Raw genomic sequence first — 21498 nt, 5'->3', positions numbered from 1 at the left:
CAAACTTGGTGGCGCGGCCCGCGGGTGGGTCGTGGGCAGGTGTCAGGAGGGTCGCGGCGCTCCCGATCGTGCAAATCCACACGCAACAGCCACAGCAGCCGGCTTTTAATAATGCCAGCTCCGAGCGGCCTTCAAAATGGCCAGGAACAGATAAAAAAATTCGGCCGTACTGTACATGCGTGCCCGATCATCGGTGCGCATGCGCAACTATGCACATGCGCACTGACGATCTGGCACGCATGCACAGTGTGCCTACATTTCTTTTATATGGTCGCAGCCTTTTTTTTCCAAGTTCAGGGGGCCAAAGGGACCATTGGGGCCAAAGGGACCCAAAACCATTTTCTCCATTTTTGTCCGCAACAAACAAGGCCAGATAAAATGGTGGGTCGTGCAGGTCGGCCGGGGTGGGTCGTGAAGATCGGCCGGCATGGATCACGAAGTCGGCCGGCGTGGATTTGCGAAGGTTGGCCAGGTTGGGTCCCGAAGGTTGGCCGTTAGGTAAAAATGGGTCCCTGGAAAAAAAGTTTGAAAAACACTGCTATAGAGTATTATATTTTAGGGGACGGGCGGTGGAGGGATCTGTGTTGGCAGTTGATAAAATGTTAACTGGATTCATAGAATAAATATTGTTTTATTTAAAAATACTTTAGTTCTCTGTTGCACCACATCTGTAAAGTAGGCCCTTGTGCTCGCCATAACCAAAATCTATTAAAAGTTGTGGGTCAGGTGAACGCCATGATATACTTTAGTGTTCTCTAAACCCTGGTCCATAATACCCCTAAGATCCTTAGCTTTCATCTTCTATCATGGTCGGTAACTCTAAGTGATGTAACCATCATGTTTACAAACATCAACCACTTCAGAGAGTTAAATGCTGTCAATGTCTAAGTGCATTCCAGTCACACAAGCATGTGATTTCATTGCACATACCTTTCTTTGATGTGGTCAATGTTTACAAACATTGGGGTTTCACCACTTGGGTCACTGAAGTGTGAAAGGATATGAATGGATAAAAGCTGCAGGTGATTTTTCCGAACTGTCAATCACAAACCACTATAAAGCTATAAATGGCTTGCAGATAGTGGATTTGTGGGAACCAGATGCTGGCACAGCTGTTTCCTTCAAGGAAGAGGCATGTGGAGCTGCAAGTTAAGTATTACAGCTATAATGCTTCCTACAACGCCTGTCTGGACAGCTCTCTAGCTTCCAGACAGGGGTTCCTTTTCTCGGGGGTGGAGAGGGTGTAGGGTCCCAGGAGGGGTCTCTTTAGTCAGGAGGTTCCTGGGGTGCTAGCTTCAATCAGGGAGTCCCTAGAGGGCTCCCTTTAGTCATGGGTCCCCCTATGAGGGCCCCCCTATTACATCAGTCCCTGTGGGTAGTCTCCCTAACACTGTGGGGGGTGGGGTTCCCTATTACATTGGTTCCTGTAGCCGGTCTCCCTATCAGGGACGCCTGTGGGGGTCTCCCTTTTACAGGAGTCCCTGGGAGGGCGGTGGGGGGGGGGGCGGAGAAGATCAGATCACTCCTATGCTTGGGGCAGCTAGGCAATCCAGGGTTTGGGGCTGCTGTACGGTGCATGGGGGGAGGGATTCAGGGCCTATTTGCAATGTAGGAAGGGGTTTTGGCCTTGGATGGGCTTGAATGGTCTCTACCATCGTGGCCCCAGGGTGGTAGACTTCTCGGTGGGCCAAGGGGGAAATGGATGCCGCCTTGGCCCACCGTGAGGTCCATCACATCAAGGCTAAAATTGTAGAGATCATAAGTGAACCTCGCCCACGTGATTCCTGACTGTGGGACCAGAGAATTATGGGAGGGCTGGGCATAGAACGTCAGGTTCGCTAAATAGATGCAAATGGGTCATTACGACCCATTCGCATTTAATTACATGCTCCTGCTGCATGCTGCATGGAGCTCATTCATGCCACCAGTGGCGGTTGGTGGATGGCGTTCGGTGCTGATCACGAGTTTGCACCGATGCCCAATTTGTCCCATCGGATAACGCATACTGGGCGTTCTGGAGACGGAGAATCCTGCTCCAAATGTTAAAAATCTAAAACTGAAAGAGACAGCTGAAATACATTGAAAGTTTTGAGTATCCAAAACTTTTTTTCCAACTAAGGGGCAATTTAGTGTGGGCAATCCACCTAGCCTACACATCGTTGGATTGTGGGGGCAAAACCCATGCAAACAAGGGGAGAATGTGCAAACTCCACACGGACAGTGACCCAGAGCCGGGATCGAACCTGGGACCTCGGCGCTCTGAGGCAACAGGGCTAACCCGCTGTGCCACCGTGCTGCCCTGAAATACATTGAAAGAAAATCAACATTTTGTCAAGTACAGCCAAATTAATGTTTTATATATATAACACATTTTCAGAACTGCTTGTAAAATTACAGGTGAAGAGCATTTACAAAAAAACAGCAGAGGGATAGCAGAGGAGAAAGCACGGGCGGAATTCTCCGCTGGTGGCCAAAATCGTGGAGGCCGTCGTGAACTCGGCCGAGGTTGCCGATGGCCTTGGGGCCCGCTCCCCGCACCTAATTCACCCCCACCCGGGGGGCTAGGAGCGGGCCTCCGTCTTTCCCGGCCGCGACCTCGTCGGGAATGATGCGCAAACGGCGTATTTGTGAGGTCATCCTCGCATGCGTGGGTTGCCGGTTCCAACTTCATCGCACAGACGGCACGAACCGCGCATGCGCGGTGGCCGTCTTTCTCCTCAGCCGCCCGGCAAAATGTGGCGGCTTGATCTTGCCAGGCGATGGTGGGGAAAGAGTGCATCCGTTTTGGACGCTGGCCCGACGATCGGTGGGCACCGATCACGGGCCTGTCCCCTCCCGAGCACAGTCCTGGTGCTCCCGTGCCAATCGGGCCCCTAGATGCCCCACACAGGCATCTGGTGCCCGTTTCACGAATGCAGCGACCAGGTGTGGTTGCTGCCGTGTTGAAACGGGCGTGAAAGGCCGGCTGCTTGGCCCATCGGGCTCGGAGAATCGCCGTTCGCCGTGAAAAACGGCGAGCGCCGATTTGTCCAAGCGGGGGGAGGGGAGAATCGCGGGGGACGCCAGGGGGGGCACAAAAATTGTCGGGAGGCCCTGCCGCGATTCTCCCACGCCGCGTGGGGAGCGGAGAATTCCGCCCCACATATTTGGGGTATAGGAAATAGTCAGAGGTGTAAATGCATAAAGGAAAACATAGTATGATATGAAGCTATGAACATGAAATGATAGGAAAAAGTATAATAAAATAAATTAAAGACTTTAATCAGCTGCAGAATATGTGTGAATAGCTGAGGTGGCGGTGTGTGTGAGTGTATGTGTGTGTGTGGCAGGTCTGAAATGAAAACAGGAAAAGTTGGTGAAATAGAACAGAATCCAGCAATCGAATAAAGAAAGTGTCATATCCCACACGAAACATTCGGGATGAGAATTATTATCTTTCCCATAGTTTTCGCAGTATACAAACTCCCCCGCTGAGGGGTGGGGGAACTCCATTCAGCTGTGTATAAAAGGTCGGCCAATAAGGCATGACCGAGAAGAGACCTGATAGGGATCTACCAGGAGTTGTACCTAACTTAACTGTAAAAAAAAATTGAAGTTTTTAAACCTTACTCGGTCTGGACTTCCCATATCCTTACTTAAGAAAGGATGGGTCAAAGGCAGGGACGCATATTACTCCACCAAGGCAGTTTGCAATCGAGGAGCCAACCTTTCTTCCCTTCCACCAAGAAATGAAAACAAATCAGTTGTGCATTGTTAACCTCTCCTGCCATACATAATGGAGGTGCTAAAGTTAAGATCTAAAGTTACTAAAATCAGTATTAAGATCAGAAATATAAGGTGCCATTCACTGAGCTTACATCGAGCTTCATTGGAATAGTGTAAAATCCAGAGAGAGTTTGAGTTGAATGAGAAGTTGAATTGGTAAAGCTGGGGATAATCTTGGAATCATACATGCTGTGGTGAATGAGATTCACACGGCATTATAGTTATCAATGTCACTCTGTTCCAAGTTGATACATGTATCAATATTGTACGTGCAGTTGCACTACCTGACCACCAGGGGGAGTGGTTCTGGGAGTACTCGAGAGTTTGTACTGGGCTCCTCCCTTGGCTCCGCCCAGAACTCCTCCCCCTGGAGCTGCTGTATAAAGATCCGTGCCACAGAGTCAGCCAGCCAGTTCACCGAAACTTCAACAGCTAACAGGCTGGCTCTGTTGTAAGTATATTAAAACCGCTATTCTAATCCTACAAGCACGTGTACGTAGAATTGTTGGTTCCAACACATGCAGACAGAATTTGGGAAATGCTCAAAGCTAACTTGTGACTAGTTTATCTGTTATTGTGGTACTTGTTATTAAATAATGTAATAAAATTGTCTATTTAATTGCTCTGTTGAAAAAATGTGAAGGGGAAAATGTGTTTCTCTTCTTCTATATCAGTATTTTTACTTTTATTATTTTTTTATTTAAAGGGTAAACTCTACACCTGCACAGATGGATCCAAACAGAGAGAGTTTGAATGCAGGTAAATTTACAGTGAAAATATGTGCTTAGTAGCAAAAGGGATAACCAACTGGCTTTAATACTTATCAGTGCATTAGATGACAAATTATTTTGAGGTGAGGCTCTTGGCAACAGTCCTTATTGATTAGGAGTGCAAATTGAAGAATTGTGTACTGAGGTCAATTCACTTGATTCACAGAATTCCTGCTTGTCCAGTGATTAAAATGTGCTGGCGATGGAGGTGATATTGAAACAAAGGTACTAGACATAGTATAGGATTGCTCAGTCTCCTCAGAGTCCTCATTTATAGCTGCAAGACATAAAACATTTCTCATTGTTTAACTTTGGAGAAAGAAGATTGTACCTGGCAGTAAAAGCTTAGATATGTTTATGTAACATTGCAGTGACTCTTAATTTAGTACAGGGCATATTTACAGTGGGGAGAGTCTATAAAATCAAGTTTAGCTAATGTGACATTTTGTTTGATAACAAATGTACCATGAACAAATGTAGGTATTTAATGCCAGCTTACACAAGTTCCAGTATGTCTGCACTTTGTTTCTGCTGAAGACATAAAAATAACTGTCATTCATCAAGATCATAATGTTCATCCATGTAAGTCATGGCAGTTGTCAGCAGCAAAAAAAATAATAGTAACCTTTTAGCAAAGTTTCATTATTAGGAGATGGAAGGCAGGAGTAAATGTTTGTTAGATATTTGCCACGTTTTGTTGTATACTTCAATACAAGAGCTGTCTCACATTATGATTCTCTAATTAATCATTTTTGCTTTTCTTCCAAAACATTTCATGGCATGTCTAAGACTTCATTATCACCTTGTGTGGAATCACAGGGACAAACGACTGCCAAAGTACCTTGACGTGTTGCTCAGAGGCATTTTAAAAAGTATCCATTTAAGATAAATACAATGAGAATAATTTTAATATTTAGGGGATCTTTTGAGACTGTTGTGTTGATTCAAGTTAAGAAAAAAACAAATCATTTTTAAAAACATAATTGAAGCAATCGGCTAGGAGTTTCAGCCCAAAATTGTGAGATCACTAGTTCGGTACTGATGGTAATCAAGCCAGGTTATTTCGTCAGTCTCATTATTTAGCTGTCTATATGTTAACCCAAGTTCCTAGTGAATGTTACGGTTCATAAGCAACTCTAGACCAGTAGTTTGATCAGCTTTCAGCATCTTTAAGATTCAAATAATTTGTTATTTTTGATATTTATTTCAAACATGTGAAATCTAATTATTGATTAACTTTATCCTTACTCTCAGAAGACGGTGAAGGGACATGTAGTATTGTTTAGGGGTGTGAGCAAACCCTCTGTTACCTTTGTTCAGGAATTGACCTGAGGTGAGAGGAATATCATAGCTGAGCAAGATCCTACCTTCATCTAATATACACACCAGGGCTCAGCACAGCAACTGAACATCACTGGACCTCTCCTCAGTTCTGCAAATGGAATAGCCTGGAGTTGTCACTGCCTCCATTACTTCCTCCTCAGTGTTTGTGCAGTGTTTACCCAGATTACACCACTTGGTCTACATGCTCAACGAAGCTCACCGATGTGAGTGTATCTGCGCTGGTGGACAGTGCACTGGAGTTAATTGACAGTGTCCTGAGATAACGTTCCATCTTCTGAGCTTTCCAGTTTAGTTGGAAAGTTGATCTGTTCCTGATCTTCTTCTATACCTTGTGGATAGACGTGGTTTAAATGAAACAGCTGCTCCTTTAACCTAGCCCTGGAATGCCCCTTGGCCAGAAGCTTCCAGTGACATTAACGACTCACACAGGTGCCAGAGGCCACAGATGGACTAGGAAATGTAGGACACAACAATTGCTTTACACACTCTCCATAACCTCCAGGAATGCTTCACCCTCAACAACAAACTGTCCTGTTATGACCCATTCTATATCCTTGGCCTTCTCCTCCATCAGTGTCACCATGGTAATGGAAGAAACTACACCTTGATTTGTTAACGCTTCTACACAACACTCAAAACGTGCAGCAATATACTGTTGGGATGGCATGGTGAGGTAGCCAGTCCACCATCTCAGTGCCATCAGTCACCCATCATTGACCATGAGGTTCAAATGCATATGAATTGGCTGCCTCATATTAGACCTTGGAACCTGGTGTTGCCCCAAGCATAGGCCTACCACCTGGTCTCGCATTTCATAAGCACCTTTTAATTCATGCTGGGGTTCCAGTTTTCAAATCACCTGCAGCAGGTCATTAAATCTCTTCCTGTATTTGATCCAGGTTTTTCCAAAGACCCCTCAGTGCTTACAATGTCAGTCATCTCTAGCCATGTCAGCTTGATAAAGCTTTCTGACCTCATTCTCACATCTGCTGGAAATGGGACATCTCCTTTCACTTACTGCTTACAAGAGCACCTTAAAGGAGGTGTCGCTGAATGGAGGAACAACCTTTCCTCTGCTACAGACCTTTTCGTTTCTGCAAATGTCTTCAAGTTTACCGACTTTTGCACATGTGCCTTTAAAAATTGTACCTGCATGAGAGCTTCCAGCACTATGACTTCACCCGCCATCATTTATTAGCCAGCTCCCTTCCTGTCTGTTCTGTCACCTGCCACCAACCAACATTTCCACACAATGCTAAATTATTTGCCTGGTTGGCAAAATTCAGGCTACTATTGTTTAAAATCAAGAAGTCAACAATAATTCAAGTTAGTGCTAAAGGACTGCAACAGTCTTGGATGAACTAAGGAAACATAAATCAAAGTCAGACTTGCGTTTAGTTCATAACTACTGTCCAATGACCCCTGCTAGGTAATTGCTAGCATAGCACTGAGTGGATGCAGAGGATACACGCCAAACCACAGAGTATGGCCTCATCCATGAGGGCTACAGAGTGATGTGTGGGCGAGGTGAGCCAGCCATGTGTCTCCCTGCTGCCAGGAACTGGACCGCTCCAGTCAACCACAGGAATGAATGTGGGCCTGGAAAGGCAAATAAGAAACAGATTAAATGAATGGAGGCTCCTCTCAAGATGCTTCGATAGCTAAAAGCAGGTCTTTGACCCTTTTGGCAGTGAAACCAACACTGCATGCTGGTCTGATGACTGAGGCATCCTCTGCACAGATATGTGCCAGAAGGCTCTTGCAGCCAGAGGACCTAATGCACCACCAGAGCAAGCAAGGCAGCATACCTGCCTCCAAATCAACTCCAGACCTGCCAGAGTACCTTATAAAGTGACCATGAGCAAGCACACAATTTATGAACCAGCACCTGTGGTTTCACTCAGTGATAATTTTTAAGTGTGGAAATCTTACATTTTACAGAGAGTTAAAGGTTGACGTTCAGTGTTGTGTATTTATTCTGTGCACCAATCGACAGTGACTAGATGGGATGTATGAGTGAGGACAGCATGCCTCGTGTTGACAAAAGATAATGTCCAACTTCATTTGGACCTTTTTATTTGAAGGTTTACTAAACAGTTAGGTTATTTCACTCAATACCATGTCACTACTGATAGTCATGATGTGGAGATGCCGGCGTTGGACTGGGGTGAGCACAGTAAGAAGTCTTACAACACCAGGTTAAAGTCCAACAGGTTTGTTTCAAACACGAGCTTTCGGAGCACGGCTCCTTCTTCAGGTGAATCAAGAATTCATTCACCTGAAGAAGGAGCCGTGCTCCGAAAGCTCGTGTTTGAAACAAACCTGTTGGACTTTAACCTGGTGTTGTAAGACTTCTTCCACTACTGATAGTGTGATTTATCCCAGATATTTTACATGGAATTACTTTTTTTAGTGATTTCAGTATGTTACTATCACCGAACCTGAAGTAGAACTGTCATATTCTTTGACTTTGGTCTTCCTTACTTAAAGAACATGTAACATTTTAGGCGGTCCACTCTACACACCATGGACATCATAGATATCATAGAATTTACAGTGCAGAAGGAGGCCATTTGGTCCATCGTGTTTGCACTGGCCCTTGGAAAGAGCACCCCACCTAAGCCCACACATCCACCTATCCCCATAATCCCACCTAACCTTTTGTTTTGTCACTAGGGGCAATGTAGCTCAGTCAATCCAGCTAACCTGCACATCTTTGGACTGTGGGAGGAAATCGGAGCACCCGGAGGAAACCCAGAAGACACGGGGGGCGTGTGTAGACTCCACACAGACAGTGACCCAAGCTGGGAACAGTCCTTGGGACCCTGGAATCGTGAATGAACTGTGCTAACCACTGTGCTACCTGTGGTGAATGTACATTGCTTAATTCACACTGTAGCATTGTGTCCTTGTGGGCTCTGTCTGTGAGCCGTTGCAAGGCTCTGCCCACAGGGGGAGATGAGGAGCTTGTACAGGGCTCCACCCTTGGCTCTGCCCATGGCCCCTTCCACAACCGGAAGTATAAAGTGCTGCAGCATTGTGAGCCTGCTCTCAGTTCTTCTGGTCTCAGGCAGGTTCAGTTGTAAGTCTATTAAAGCCACAGTTTACTTCCTCTCGTGTCTCGAGTGAATTGATGGTCACATCAATTTAATAGACTTAAGAAAACCACTATGGAATCAGCCCTCGACCCACAGGCTGCAGAAGCAAAGGAAATCTTTCTACACTGGCTTCGGTACTTCAAGGGCTACCTGGCTGTATTGACTACCTCCGCTACTACTGACGAGCAGAAACTCAGTCTACTGCACGCACGGGTGAGCCATCGCATCTCTACGCAACTCAACAGTACCGACTCGTACTTCGACGCCCTCGCTATGCTCGACCGACTATACGTGCGGCCTGTAAACGAAGTCTACGCGCGGCATATTTTCGCAATCCGCCGCCAACGCCCCGCAGAGTCGCTAGAGGACTACCTGCGCGATCTAAAAGCCCTTGCACGGGAATTTAACTTTCAGGCTGTAACTGCCTCCCAGCATATGGAACTCACTGTCCGTGATGTGTACGTTGCAGGGGTCCGGTCTAATTATGTGCGCCAGCACCTCCAAGAAAAAGGGGCCCAGAACTTGGAGGACACGGTAGCGCTAGCAACCTCAATGGAAGTCGCGTTTCAAAGCCTTAACTCATTCCCCGCAGACCACACGACCCCATCGTGGACCCCCGAAAGCGACTGCCCCAGGCCTGCGCCGCGCGGCCACTCACCCACTATGAAGCGCCAGCGTGCCATTTTTGTGGTCAGCCCCAACACCCACGACAGCACTGCCCGGCCCGCAACGCGACCTGCAGCAGCTGCGGTCGAAAAGGACATTATGCTAAGGTATGCCTGTCTAAATCGAAACCCTCTAACTCCCCCTCTGTCCAGAGCAATCGCTTCCCCAACTCACAGGCTCGCAGACTCCGTAATGTTGCAGCGTGTCTGCCGATGTTCATCTCGCCGACTACGACCTCCGCGGACATTCATCACGGGGCCACTCCAGCACTGCTGATCGAGCCACCGACTACCCGCAACTCGACGCAGTCACTTTGGACCAGTCGCGGCCAAAGCACCTCAGGAGCTCGATGATGTCCGTTCAGGTCAACGGATACAAGACACCGTGCCTCTTCGACTCCGGGAGCACCGAGAGCTTCGTGCATCCAGACCTGATAAGACGCTGTTTGCTCCCTATCTGCCCTGCACGGCAAACTATCTCCCTCGCCTCGGGTTCGCACTCAGTCCAAATACAAGGGCGCACCGTTGCAACCCTAACAATACAGGGCGCCAGCTACTCTAATTTCCAGCTGTACGTACTCCCAGACCTCTGCATCCCGCTCTTACTCGGGCTTGATTTTCAGTGCAATCTTAGAAGCCTCACACTCAGCTTCGGCAGACCCCTACCTCCTCTCACGATATGCAGCTTAGCGACTCTAAAAATGGACCCCCCTCCACTCTTTGCTAATCTCACGACTAACTGCAAACCCGTAGCCACTCGCAGCAGGCAGTATAGCCTGCAGGACAGGGTATTCATTATAGCCGAAGTCCAGCGGCTCCTACGTGAGGGAGTCACAGAAGCCAGTAACAGCCCCTGGAGAGCTCAGGTGGTGTTCGTCAAGACCGGGGAAAATTTCCAGATGGTGGTTGATTACAGCCAAACCATTAACCAGTTCTGCACCTCGATGGGTACCCCCTACCCAGAATTGCAGACATGGTCAACCAGATCGCCCAGTACCGCATATTCTCCACGGTGGATCTGACGTCTGCATACAACCAGCTCCCAATCTGCCCGGAGGACCGCCACTACACAGCGTTTGAGGCAGATGGCCGCCTCTTTCACTTCCTCCGGGTTCCCTTCGGCATCACGAATGGGGTTTTGGTGTTCCAACGAGCGATAGATCGAATGGTGGACCAGTACAGGCTACGGGCCACGTTTCCGTACCTGGATAACGTCACCATCTGCGGCTTAGACCAGCAGGACCACGATGCCAACCTCCACCGATTTCTCCAAACCACCCAGAAACTCAACCTCACATACAATAAGGAGAAATGCGTTTTCCGCACAACCAGACTAGCCATCCTCGGCTATGTCGTGGAAAACGGAGTCCTGGGCCCCGACCCGGAATGTGTGCTTACAACTCTTACAACTCCCTCACCCTCATTGTCCCAGGGCCCTCAAGAGGTGCCTGGAATTCTTCTCCTATTACGCACAGTGGGTCCCCCAGTATGCGGACAAAGCCCGCCCACTATTTAAGACCACCCTCTTCCCACTGTCAGCAGAGGCCCGCCAGGCCTTCAACTGCATCAAGGAGGACATCGCCAAAGCCGCCATGCGGTCGGTGGATGAATCCACTCTGCAACTGGATCCTTGACTTTCTGACCAACAGACCACAGTCAGTAAGAATGAACACCAACACCTCCTCCACAATAGTCCTCAATACCGGTGCCCCGCATGGCTGCATACTTAGCCCCCTACTCTACTCCCTGTACACACACGACTGTGTGGCAAAACGTGGTTCCAACTCCATCTACAAGTTTGCTGACGATACGACCATAGTGGGCCGGATCTCGAATAACGAAGAGTCCGAATACAGGAGGGAGATAGAGAACCTAGTGGAGTGGTGTAACGACAAAAATCTCTCCCTCAATGCCAGCAAAACTAAAGAGCTGGTCATCGACTTCAGGAAGCAAAGTACTGTACACACCCCTGTCAGCATCAACGGAGCCGAGGTGGAGATGGTGAGCAGTTTCAAATTCCTAGGGGTGCACATCACCAAAAATCTATCCTGGTCCACTCACGTAGACGCGATCACCAAGAAAGCACAACAGCGCCTATACTTCCTCAGGAAACTAAAGAAATTCGACATGTCCACATTAACCCTTACCAACTTTTACAGATGCACTACAGAAAGCATCCTATCGGGCTGCATCACAGCCTGGTATGGCAACTGCTCAGCCCAGGACCGCAAGGAACTTCAGAGAGTCGTGAATACCGCCCAGTCCATCACACGAACCTGCCTCCCATCCATTGATTCCATCTACACCTCCCGCTGCTGGGGGAAAGCGGGGACACAATCAAGGATCCCTCCCACCCGGCTTACTCACTTTTCCACCTTCTTCCATCGGGCAGGAGATAGAGAAGTCTGAGAACACGCACGAACAGACTCAAAAACAGCTTCTTCCCCACTGTCACCAGACTCCTAAATGACCCTCTTATTGACTGACCTCATTAACATTACACCCTGTATGCTTCAACCGATGCCAATGCTTATGTAGTTACATTGTATATCTTGTGTTGCCCTATTATGTATTCTCATGTATTTTCTTGAATTGTTTAATTCCCTTTTCTTCCATGTACTGAATGATCTGTTGAGCTGCTTGCAGAAAAATACTTTTCACTGTACCTCGGTACACGTGACAATAAACAAATCCAATCCAATCCAATCCCTCGCCTCCACTCTGAACCAGGCAGGGAGACCAGTAGCTTTCTTCTCCCGAACCCGCTCCACTTCAGAACTTCGACACTCCTCAGTCGAAAAAGAAGCTAAAGCCATTGTGGAAGCCATACGGCACTGGAAGCACTACCTCGCAGGTAGGAGATTTACCCTCATCACCGACCAGAGATTTGCCTTCATGTTCGACAACTCGCAAAGGGGCAAAATAAAAAACGATAAAATCTTGAGGTGGAGGATCGAACTCTCCACCTATAATTATAACATCATATATTGGCCAGGGAAGCTTAACGAGCCCCCAGATGCCCTGTCCCGCGGCACATGCGCCAGCGCGGAAGACGACCGATTACAGGCTATCCACAATGACCTCTGCCACCTGGGGGTCACCCGGTTCGCCCACTACATCAAAGCCCGAAATCTGCCTTTCTCCAGCGAGGAGCTAAAAGCCATCACCAGGGATTGCCCGATCTGCGCAGAGTGCAAACCGCACTTCTATAGACCAGACAAGGCCCACTTGGTAAAGGCTTCCCGGCCCTTTGAATGCCTGAGCATCGATTTCAAAGGGCCACTCCCCTCGACCAATCAAAATGTGTACTTCCTCAACATCATAGGCGAATTCTCCCTTTTTCCGTTTGCTATCCCATGCCCTGATATGACCTCCCATACAGTCATCAGAGCCCTGCACAGTGCCTTCACCCTGTTCGGCTTCCCCAGCTACGTACACAGCGACAGGAGTTCGTCCTTCATGAGCGACGAGCTGCGTCAGTACCTGCTTGACAAGGGCATCGCCTCGAGCAGGACTACCAGCTATAACCCCAGGGGGAACGAGCAGGTGGAGAGGGAGAACGCGACGGTCTGGAAGACCGTCCTACTGACCCTATGGTCCAGGAATCTCCCGACCTCCCACTGGCAGGAGGTCCTCCCGGACGCGTTCCATGCAATTAGGTCCCTCCTGTGCACTGCCACTAACCAGTCTCCTCATGAGCGATTATTTGTTTTCCCTAGGGGCACTACCACGGGGGCGTCGCTCCCATCTTGGTTGAGGACACCGGGCCCGGTTCTCCTCCGGAAGCACGTCCGGACACATAAAATGGACCCACTGGTAGAAAGGGTACTACTGCTACACTCAAACCCACACTACGCCTTTATGGAACACCCCAACGGCCTCAGGACACCATTTCCCTCCGGGACTTGGCGCCCGCAGGATCCACCACCACCACCACCGAGGTACCCCTCACACTACACCCCTCCCGAACCCCCACACCCTGGGCCCCCACGCCTACAGGGTTCCTACGCCCCCCTTCGCCCGTCGCACCGGTCTGGAACGAAGCTCTGAACGAACCACCCCCGGAGTCCACCCTCAGATCCACACCGCCCGTCATCACACAGCCATCCGAAGAGTGCTCCGCCGATCCCAATGGACGACTCGGCCACCGGACCGGCTCAACCAGTAGACCCGTCACCCCAGCCGGACTTGATTTTTTTACAGGGGGTGAATGTGGTGAATGTACATTGCTTAATTCACACTGTATAGCATTGTGTCCTTGTGGGCTCTGTCTGTGAGCCTTTGCGCGGCTCTGTCCACAGGGGGAGATGAGAAACTTGTACAGGGCTCCACCCTTGGCTCCGCCCATGGCCCCTCCCACTACCGGAAGTATATTTGCTGCAGCCTTGTGGGCCTGCCCTCAGTTCTTCTGGTCGCAGGCAGGCTCAGTTGTAAGTCTATTAAAGCCACAGATTACTTCCTCTCGTGTCTCGAGTGAATTGATGGTCACATCACTACCGTGCTGCGTGGATGTACACCCATGATGGAGAATTGCACAATTGAACAAATCTGCGACGAGGATACTCATTCCTGCACTGAAACTTCTGGTGACCAAATGATTCCTTCTGACCCCGCTATTCAAAAAGGGAGGTAGAGAGTAAACAGGGAACTATAGACCAAAGAGCATAACATCAGTAGTAGAGAAGTTGCTAGAGTCCATTATCAAGGATTTCATTGCACAGCATTTGGAAAGCAGTGATGTAATCAGACAAAGTCAGCATGGATTTATGAAAGGAAAATCATGCCTGACACATCTACTAGAATTCTTCGAGTTTGAAGATGTAACTAGTAGAGTTGACCAGGGAGAACCAGTGGATGAGGTTTATTTAGACATTCAGAAGGCTTTCGACAAGGTCTCACATAGCAGATTACTATGTAAAGCTAAAGCTCATGGGATTGCAGGTAGTGGCTTGAAATGGATAGAAAGCTGGTTAGCAGACAGGAAGCAAAAAGTTGGAATAAATGGGTATTTTTCCGATTGGCAGGCAGTAACTAGTGAGGTATTGCAAGGATCTGTGCTGGGACCCTAAATGTTCACATTATATATTAATGATTTGGACAAGGGAACTAAATGTGTTATCTCCAAATTTGCAGATAATATGAATTTGGGTAGGAGGATGAGCTGTGAGGAGGATGCAGAGATGCTTTGGTGGGATTTGGACAGGCTGAGTGAGGCTGGCAAGAACACTACTAGGGTGCCAGGCCGGCAGTGCCAAGTTGACCAGGTGCCAGATTGGCACTGCCAGAGATCGGGCCTGGTGATTTAGCAGGTAGAGGAGGGTGAGGGGTTGGTTCCCATGGGCTTCCCCAAGGTTGGGGGAGGTGAGTGGTGAGGTTAATCACTCTTCCTGTCTATGTTGTTAGTACCTACATGTACTACGACTTCTGGCTGTTCACCCTCCCCCTTCAGGATGTCCTGTGTTTGTTTTGTATGATTAGAACAAATAAACATGGTTTTACTCAAGGGAAATTCTGTTTGATAAACTTGTTGGAGTCTTTTGAGAGTAGGTGGATATAGGGGAACCAGTAGATGTAGTATACGTGGATTTCCAAAATATTAATGGGCAAAAAAACGGAATCATGGAATTGGGGCAATATATTAGCCGGGATACTGGATTGGGCATAAACGGACCTTTTTCAAGATGTCAGCCAGTGAATAGTACAATATCACAAGGATCAATGCTGTGGCCTTGGCTACCTATAATTTAGATTCATGACTTAGATACAGAAATATTGAGTAATGTATGAGAGTTTGCTAATGATATCAAGCTAGGTAGAATGGTAAATTGTGGAGAGGACAGAAAACGGTTGCATAGAGGTATAGACAGGTTAGGTGACATGGCAACTGGATGGCAGATGGAGGGTAAAATAAAGAAATGTGAAGTTGTTCTGTGCTCTACTGTTCTATTCATTTTAATCATAAGAATAAATGAGCAGAATACTTTTTAAAAGGTGAGAAACTTGGAAGTGTTGATCTTCAAAGAGACTTGAGTGTGCTTGCACATGGAATACAGAAAGTTAGTATGCAGGTGCAGCAAGCAATTAAGAAAGAATGGCATGTTGGCCTTCATTACAAGGGGATTGGAGTACAAGAATAAAGAACTGTAATGGACAGACGGGCTATTTAATTTAAATGGTATGAATTTCTCCACTCACCACTCATCTATAAACAGATTTGCTTCCCTGTGGTGACGTATCTCCTGACCAGTCAGTTTTTTGTGCAATCCAATTTTCTATTAATGACCCTACAGTAAATCCGAGGTAGGATGAACTCAAAGGATTAGTTAATTTGTACGCAGTCAAAGTGGGGAAGCTGATTTTGCAATGTCACCTCCACATTCGGACAATAAAAAGAGAGATAGAAAAAAAAGCATTTACAGCCCAGAGACCACAGAGAAAATAAATATTGGTCCATGTGGGTTCCATGGTGCAGAATCAAAGTAAACTGAGGTATTGCTTCACGGAAGTCAGCATGTACAAAACCAGTGTTGTATAATTTCAATTTTCTGGTAGTGTTGACTTCGCAAGTTGAGTTAGGCATGCAGAGATGAATCAGTCATGTAGACAATGGTACAGAACGTATAGCAGAAGCAGTGTAGGTATGGTCAGATGTCCCACCTGGGTAGAGCTCCTTGCCTGTGAGGTTTCTAATCTAATGATAGAGAGCAGTCTGGATATTCAGCTCCGCAAAGCAATATTAACTTGTCAACAAGCCAGAGGCCAATATCACCCCCCCCCCCCCCCCCCCCCCTCCTCCACCCATTCTCCAACAAAGGATATGTATCCGTCGTTTGGAATGTTATTGCTAAATGTCTCACCAATTATGAATTGAAAGAAAGGTTGCAATGCCTTTTTTCTTAGCAGACCCATCAGTCTTCTTCTCGCCAGCCTGGGTTATTAAATGCAGATGACCTCTGTATAGCTCTCTTTGAAGTTGGACTGTGCAGTCAGCAGGTGGTTATTAGTGGCTCCTTAGAGATAATGAGGTGTGAGTTTCCCTGAAACTCCAAAGTAGCATCTTCTGTTCAGGGGTCATAGAGAGGCATAGGTTCAGCCATTTTAAGGATCTTGTTCAATTTTAAAATTTACGAATTGGCAATGAGGATATTTATATATATTTTATAAAAATGTACAGGGTGAGGTCTTAGTCCTTCACAGAAGTCTTGCTACAGCTGAACATGGTTTTGGTAAAACCGCATCTCGAATCCTGTGCGCAGTTTTGATCTCCACATTTGAGAAAAGCTACAATTGCATTGGGGCAGTACAGCAAAGGTTCACCAAATTGGTCTCTAGGGTGAAGGGGCTATGATGAGAGTTTGAGTCAATTTTGTTTATATTCTCTGGAATTTAGAAGGATTAGATGTGATCTCCTTATAACCTACAACATTCTGAAGTGGATTGATAGGGTGGATGCTGCAAGACTGTTATAGTTGGGCAGAAAATATAAAACGCAGGGCGAGATTCTCTAATCCCGCGACAGAGTGTCCATGCGCCGTCGTAAATGCCATCGTGTTTTACGACGGCATGAACGGGCCGCTGCCAGTACTAATTCTGGCCCCTACAGGGGGCCAGCACGGCGCTGGAACGGTTCGTGCCGCTCCAGCTGCCGATCCCGGTGAGGACTGTGTGCCGTGGGATCTGCGATGTGCAGTGCCACCGGCGCCAACGCGAACATGCGCAGTGGCCTCCTTTAACGCGCCGGCCCCGATGCAACATGCCGCTGGGCAACAGGGGCCGGCGCATAGGAAAGGAGGCCCCCAATTAGAGGCTGGCCCACCGATTGGTGGGCCCCGATCGCGGACCAGGCCACATCGGAGGCCCTCCCCGGAGTCGATGCCCCCCCCCCCCTCCCCCCACAAGCCGCTACCCGACCCTTCCACGCAGAGTTCCCGCCAGCTGCGAGCAGGTGTGGACGGCGCCGGTGGGACTCAGTGTTTTCACTACGGCCGCTCAGCCCATCCCGGACCGAGAATAGAGCATCCCGCTACCGGCGCCGCGCCAAACACGCCACGCCAAAGCGGAGAATCGCTTGTTGGGGCGGCGTGGCCCGGTCGCATGGATTCTCCGGCCTGGCCCCGGGCTGAGAGAATCCCACCCACAGTTTTCGGATAAGGGCCAATCATTTCGGATTGAGATTAGGCAAAATTACCTCACTGTAAAGGGTTGTGAATCTTTGGAATTCTCTACCCCATTGGGTTGTGGATGCTTCATTGTTGAATACATTTAAGGATTGTATAAACAGACTTTTAGTCTCTCAGAAATTAAGGGATATAGGAAGTGAGCAGGAGAATGGAGTTGAAGCCCAAGATCACCATGATCACATTGGATGGCAAAGCAGGCTTGATGGATCATGTGATCTCTACTGCAGCTATTTTTTACTTTCCTATGTTCTTAGTCATCTGTAGATCAACTGTAAATCTTTATTTATTCTGAGAGCTATTTATAAATATCTAATTAACAAAGGTACAAACTTGGAGCTATCTCCATACTTGCTGGTACACATGGCTCTACTCAACACTATACTGGTGCTGGGCGTGGATCATTTTCTCACTTACATCATTATATGCGCAGTACTGCATCCAGTCCCAGTCCCATATTAACCTGATAAGTGCCAGACCTTAATATGCATGGTATGCATGGATGCATGGTATTAAGGGTACAGTACTAGCATGGATAGAGGATTGGTTGTCTAACAGGAAACAAAGAGTGGGAATAAATGAGTGCTATTCTGGCTGGCAATCAGTGACGAGTGGTGTGCCTCAGGGATCGGTGTTGGGACCACAATTATTTACAATTTATATAGACGATTTGGAGTTGGGAACTACGTGTAAGGTATCCAAGTTTGCAGATGACACGAAGGTGTGTGGCAGAGCAAAGTGTACTGAGGACTATAAAACCTTACAGAGGAACATTGACACATTGAGTGAGTGGGCAAAGGTCTGGCAGATGGAGTATAATGTCAATAAGTGTGAATTCATGCATTTTGGTAGGAGTAACAATAGAACGGATTATTACTTAAATGGTAAAAAGCTGCAGCATGCTGCTATGCAGAGGGACCTGGGTGTACTTGTGCATGAGTCACAGAAGGTTGGTCTGCAGGTGCAACAAGTAATTAGGAAGGCAAATGGAATTTTGTCCTTCGTTGCAAAGGGGATTGAGTTTAAAAGTAGAGAGGTAATGTTGCAGTTGTGCAAGGTGCTGGTGAGGCCACACCTGGAGTACTGTGTGCAGTTTTGGTCTCCACACTTGAGAAAGGATGTGCTAGCACTAGAGGGGCTGCAGAGGAGGTTCACTAGGCTGATTCCGGAGTTGAGGGGGTTATCATATGAGGAGAGGCTGAGTAGATTGGGATTATATTCACTAGAATTCAGAAGGTTAAGGGGGGATCTAATAGAAACATATAAAATTTTGAAGGGAATGGATAATATAGTAGTAAGGATGTTTCCACTGGTAGGTGAAAGTAGGACAAGAGGGCATAGCCTCAAGATTAGGGGGAGCAGATTTAGGACTGAATAAAGGAGGAACTTCTTCACCCAGAGGATGGTTAAAGTATGGAATTCCCTACCGAAAGGAGTAGGAGACGCTACTTCATTGAATATATTTAAAGATAGGGTAGATGTTTTTTTGAAAAATAAAGGAATTACGGGATATGGCAAGAATGCGGGTAAGTGATTCTGAGACCACGAAAAGATCAGCTATGATCTTACAGAATGGCGGAGCAGGCTCGAAGGGCCGGACGGTCTACTTCTGCTCCTAGTTCTTATGTTCTTATGTTAGTTCTTATACTACCCCTACCCCAAGTCTTTATCCAATGTGTTTTAATTGGTTATCGTTTACCATATGCCTTACATTGTTATTATTATCATACATTTACATTTTCATTACTATATTGTCACTACCCCATACCCTACTTCAAGTCCTTGAATTCACAGGTTCGGGTTCACAAGAGGCTGTATAAACTTTCCATATCCCTCTTGCACTATTGGCAAAGGAATGGTAGGCTCTGCCGCTGCTGATTCTTCATGTCGATTTGGAGGTTGTTCTGGCATCTGGATATGATTTCATCCTTTTCTTCCATTCTTGTTGAACGACATTGGTTGTTTTGGATGTTCCTCTGGTCAGTGGTTCTTGTCGAATGGATGAACATTGAGCTCTTCTCCTTATTATTTCCTTTGCCTCTTTCATCATTGTGTGGGTGTCGTAACTTATGCGGATGTTAATATTTCAAAAGTTCCCACTTATTTCACAATTTTTCTCAAATTTGTTGAGTACTTCCTTCTTTTTCAGTTGTTTTTGAGCTTATGCATCTTTTCATTCAGCTCAGTTGAGTTGTCTTTGTTTCAGAGTTATCTAAGGAACTCTTATCTCAGTTGGACAATTACACCTGGGTGTTCAGTTCTGTTCAAAATCTTTCTTCCATTGTCACTGTCTGCTCCTTGAAATCTTTCAATTCACTTGTATTGGATCCTGACAGAGTGACCACAAGGAAGCGACGATGGAGGCAAAACAAAAGGTTTAATATACACAATCTTACTATCTACAACCTCACTCCCTGAAGGATCTCCTGCCCCAACCTAGGCATTTATATTCGCTGGGATCCCCTTGTTAAGGGGGGGGGGGGCTCCCCTTGTTAAGAAGCTCACAGTTCACACCCCGTGACCCTCAGGAGGGTTGCAACAACTTGTTAGATTGTCGATTTGGTTTCACAGAATTTCTCCTATCTGCTTTCAAAGTCTGGATTTTCTCTTACATATTGCATATCTGAAATTTCATGTTGTTAAGACTGCACCAAAGTTCAAGAAGTTAATCAATGTTGGTTGTTAATTCTGGTTTCAAGCAACTGTTATGATTCTTTATCCTGTTCCAGACATTTTGCATGATGCTAAGAAGAGACTTCTGATGCTTGATATTCAGCAAGTTTTAATTTTATGCTTCTACAAGTTTGTCATTTAAACACTTCAAGTCCTAAGAGCGACATTCCAGTGTTTTTATCAGTTCTTGTTTTTGCTTTAAAATCTCATCTTTCGGATGTGAAAGTTGGTTCACTGCGCTGTTCAGTTTTTCTTCAAAAGAGCCCAATTGCTCTGCACTAGCCTTCAAGCTCAGATCCTGTAATTGCACTTCTGCCAATTGTATCTGAGACTCTTCACATTCTTTTGTGAGAAGTTCTACTTCCCCTTTCACCCCTTTGTATATATCTTTGGAAATTAAAGTTTTCCAAGTTTTCTTCTAAATGTCCAAAAATAAATGCAGTTTGAATTTTGTCTTTCAAATTTCCAATTTAGCTTTGTTGCAAACATTTCTGAACTCATTTCATTTTCCTTTTGCAGGGTTTTTGTATTTGGACTTAATCAAATAGCTTTCCTTCATTCACAGTTAGCTGCTCTGCACTGCCACAACTGTTGCAATTTGGGTACTGTGTCAGGGTTTCTGCAAAGATATATTTTTGGGACATCTGGAAATTGATTTGCCTCTCTGGTGCACTCATGTAGTTAGATTGGGTAATGTATTTTGTCCTTTCAGCTTTACTGGAGATTTCTGTCTCTAGTTTCAAGCTCTATGTGCTCTACAAGATTAAAATATTAATCAAAGGCTTTTAATATTTCACCAAAATTGTTGAGGATTCATCAATGCCTTACATTAGGATTACTTTATCCACAAATACAAATGTATTAACTTCTATTAAGACAACATTTCCAATCTCTTGCAGATAAAAGGATTTCCTATGTTTGCTGGTTTTAGCAGACTCCACTACATAGGCAATCACTTTCAGTTTGAAAAAAAATTTCAATAATGGCTATCTTGTCGATTGCCTGC

General features: G+C 46.6%; 1 protein-coding gene across 4 annotated transcripts in view; it reads left to right on the top strand.

Annotated features, from left to right (window-relative positions):
- Positions 1-21498, top strand: part of cacna1c (calcium channel, voltage-dependent, L type, alpha 1C subunit) — a 1225933-nt gene that overhangs the window by 824427 nt on the left and 380008 nt on the right. For all 4 annotated transcript variants that reach the window (XM_038780480.1, XM_038780479.1, XM_038780478.1 and 1 more), the window contains one exon: positions 4472-4524. In XM_038780480.1, coding sequence (XP_038636408.1) covers positions 4472-4524 — 53 coding nt within the window. The remainder of the gene's footprint in view (positions 1-4471; positions 4525-21498) is intronic.

Source organism: Scyliorhinus canicula, chromosome 20 (assembly GCF_902713615.1).
Source record: "Scyliorhinus canicula chromosome 20, sScyCan1.1, whole genome shotgun sequence".
Lineage (NCBI taxonomy): Eukaryota > Metazoa > Chordata > Chondrichthyes > Carcharhiniformes > Scyliorhinidae > Scyliorhinus > Scyliorhinus canicula.
This window is presented reverse-complemented; position numbering and strand designations above follow the sequence as displayed.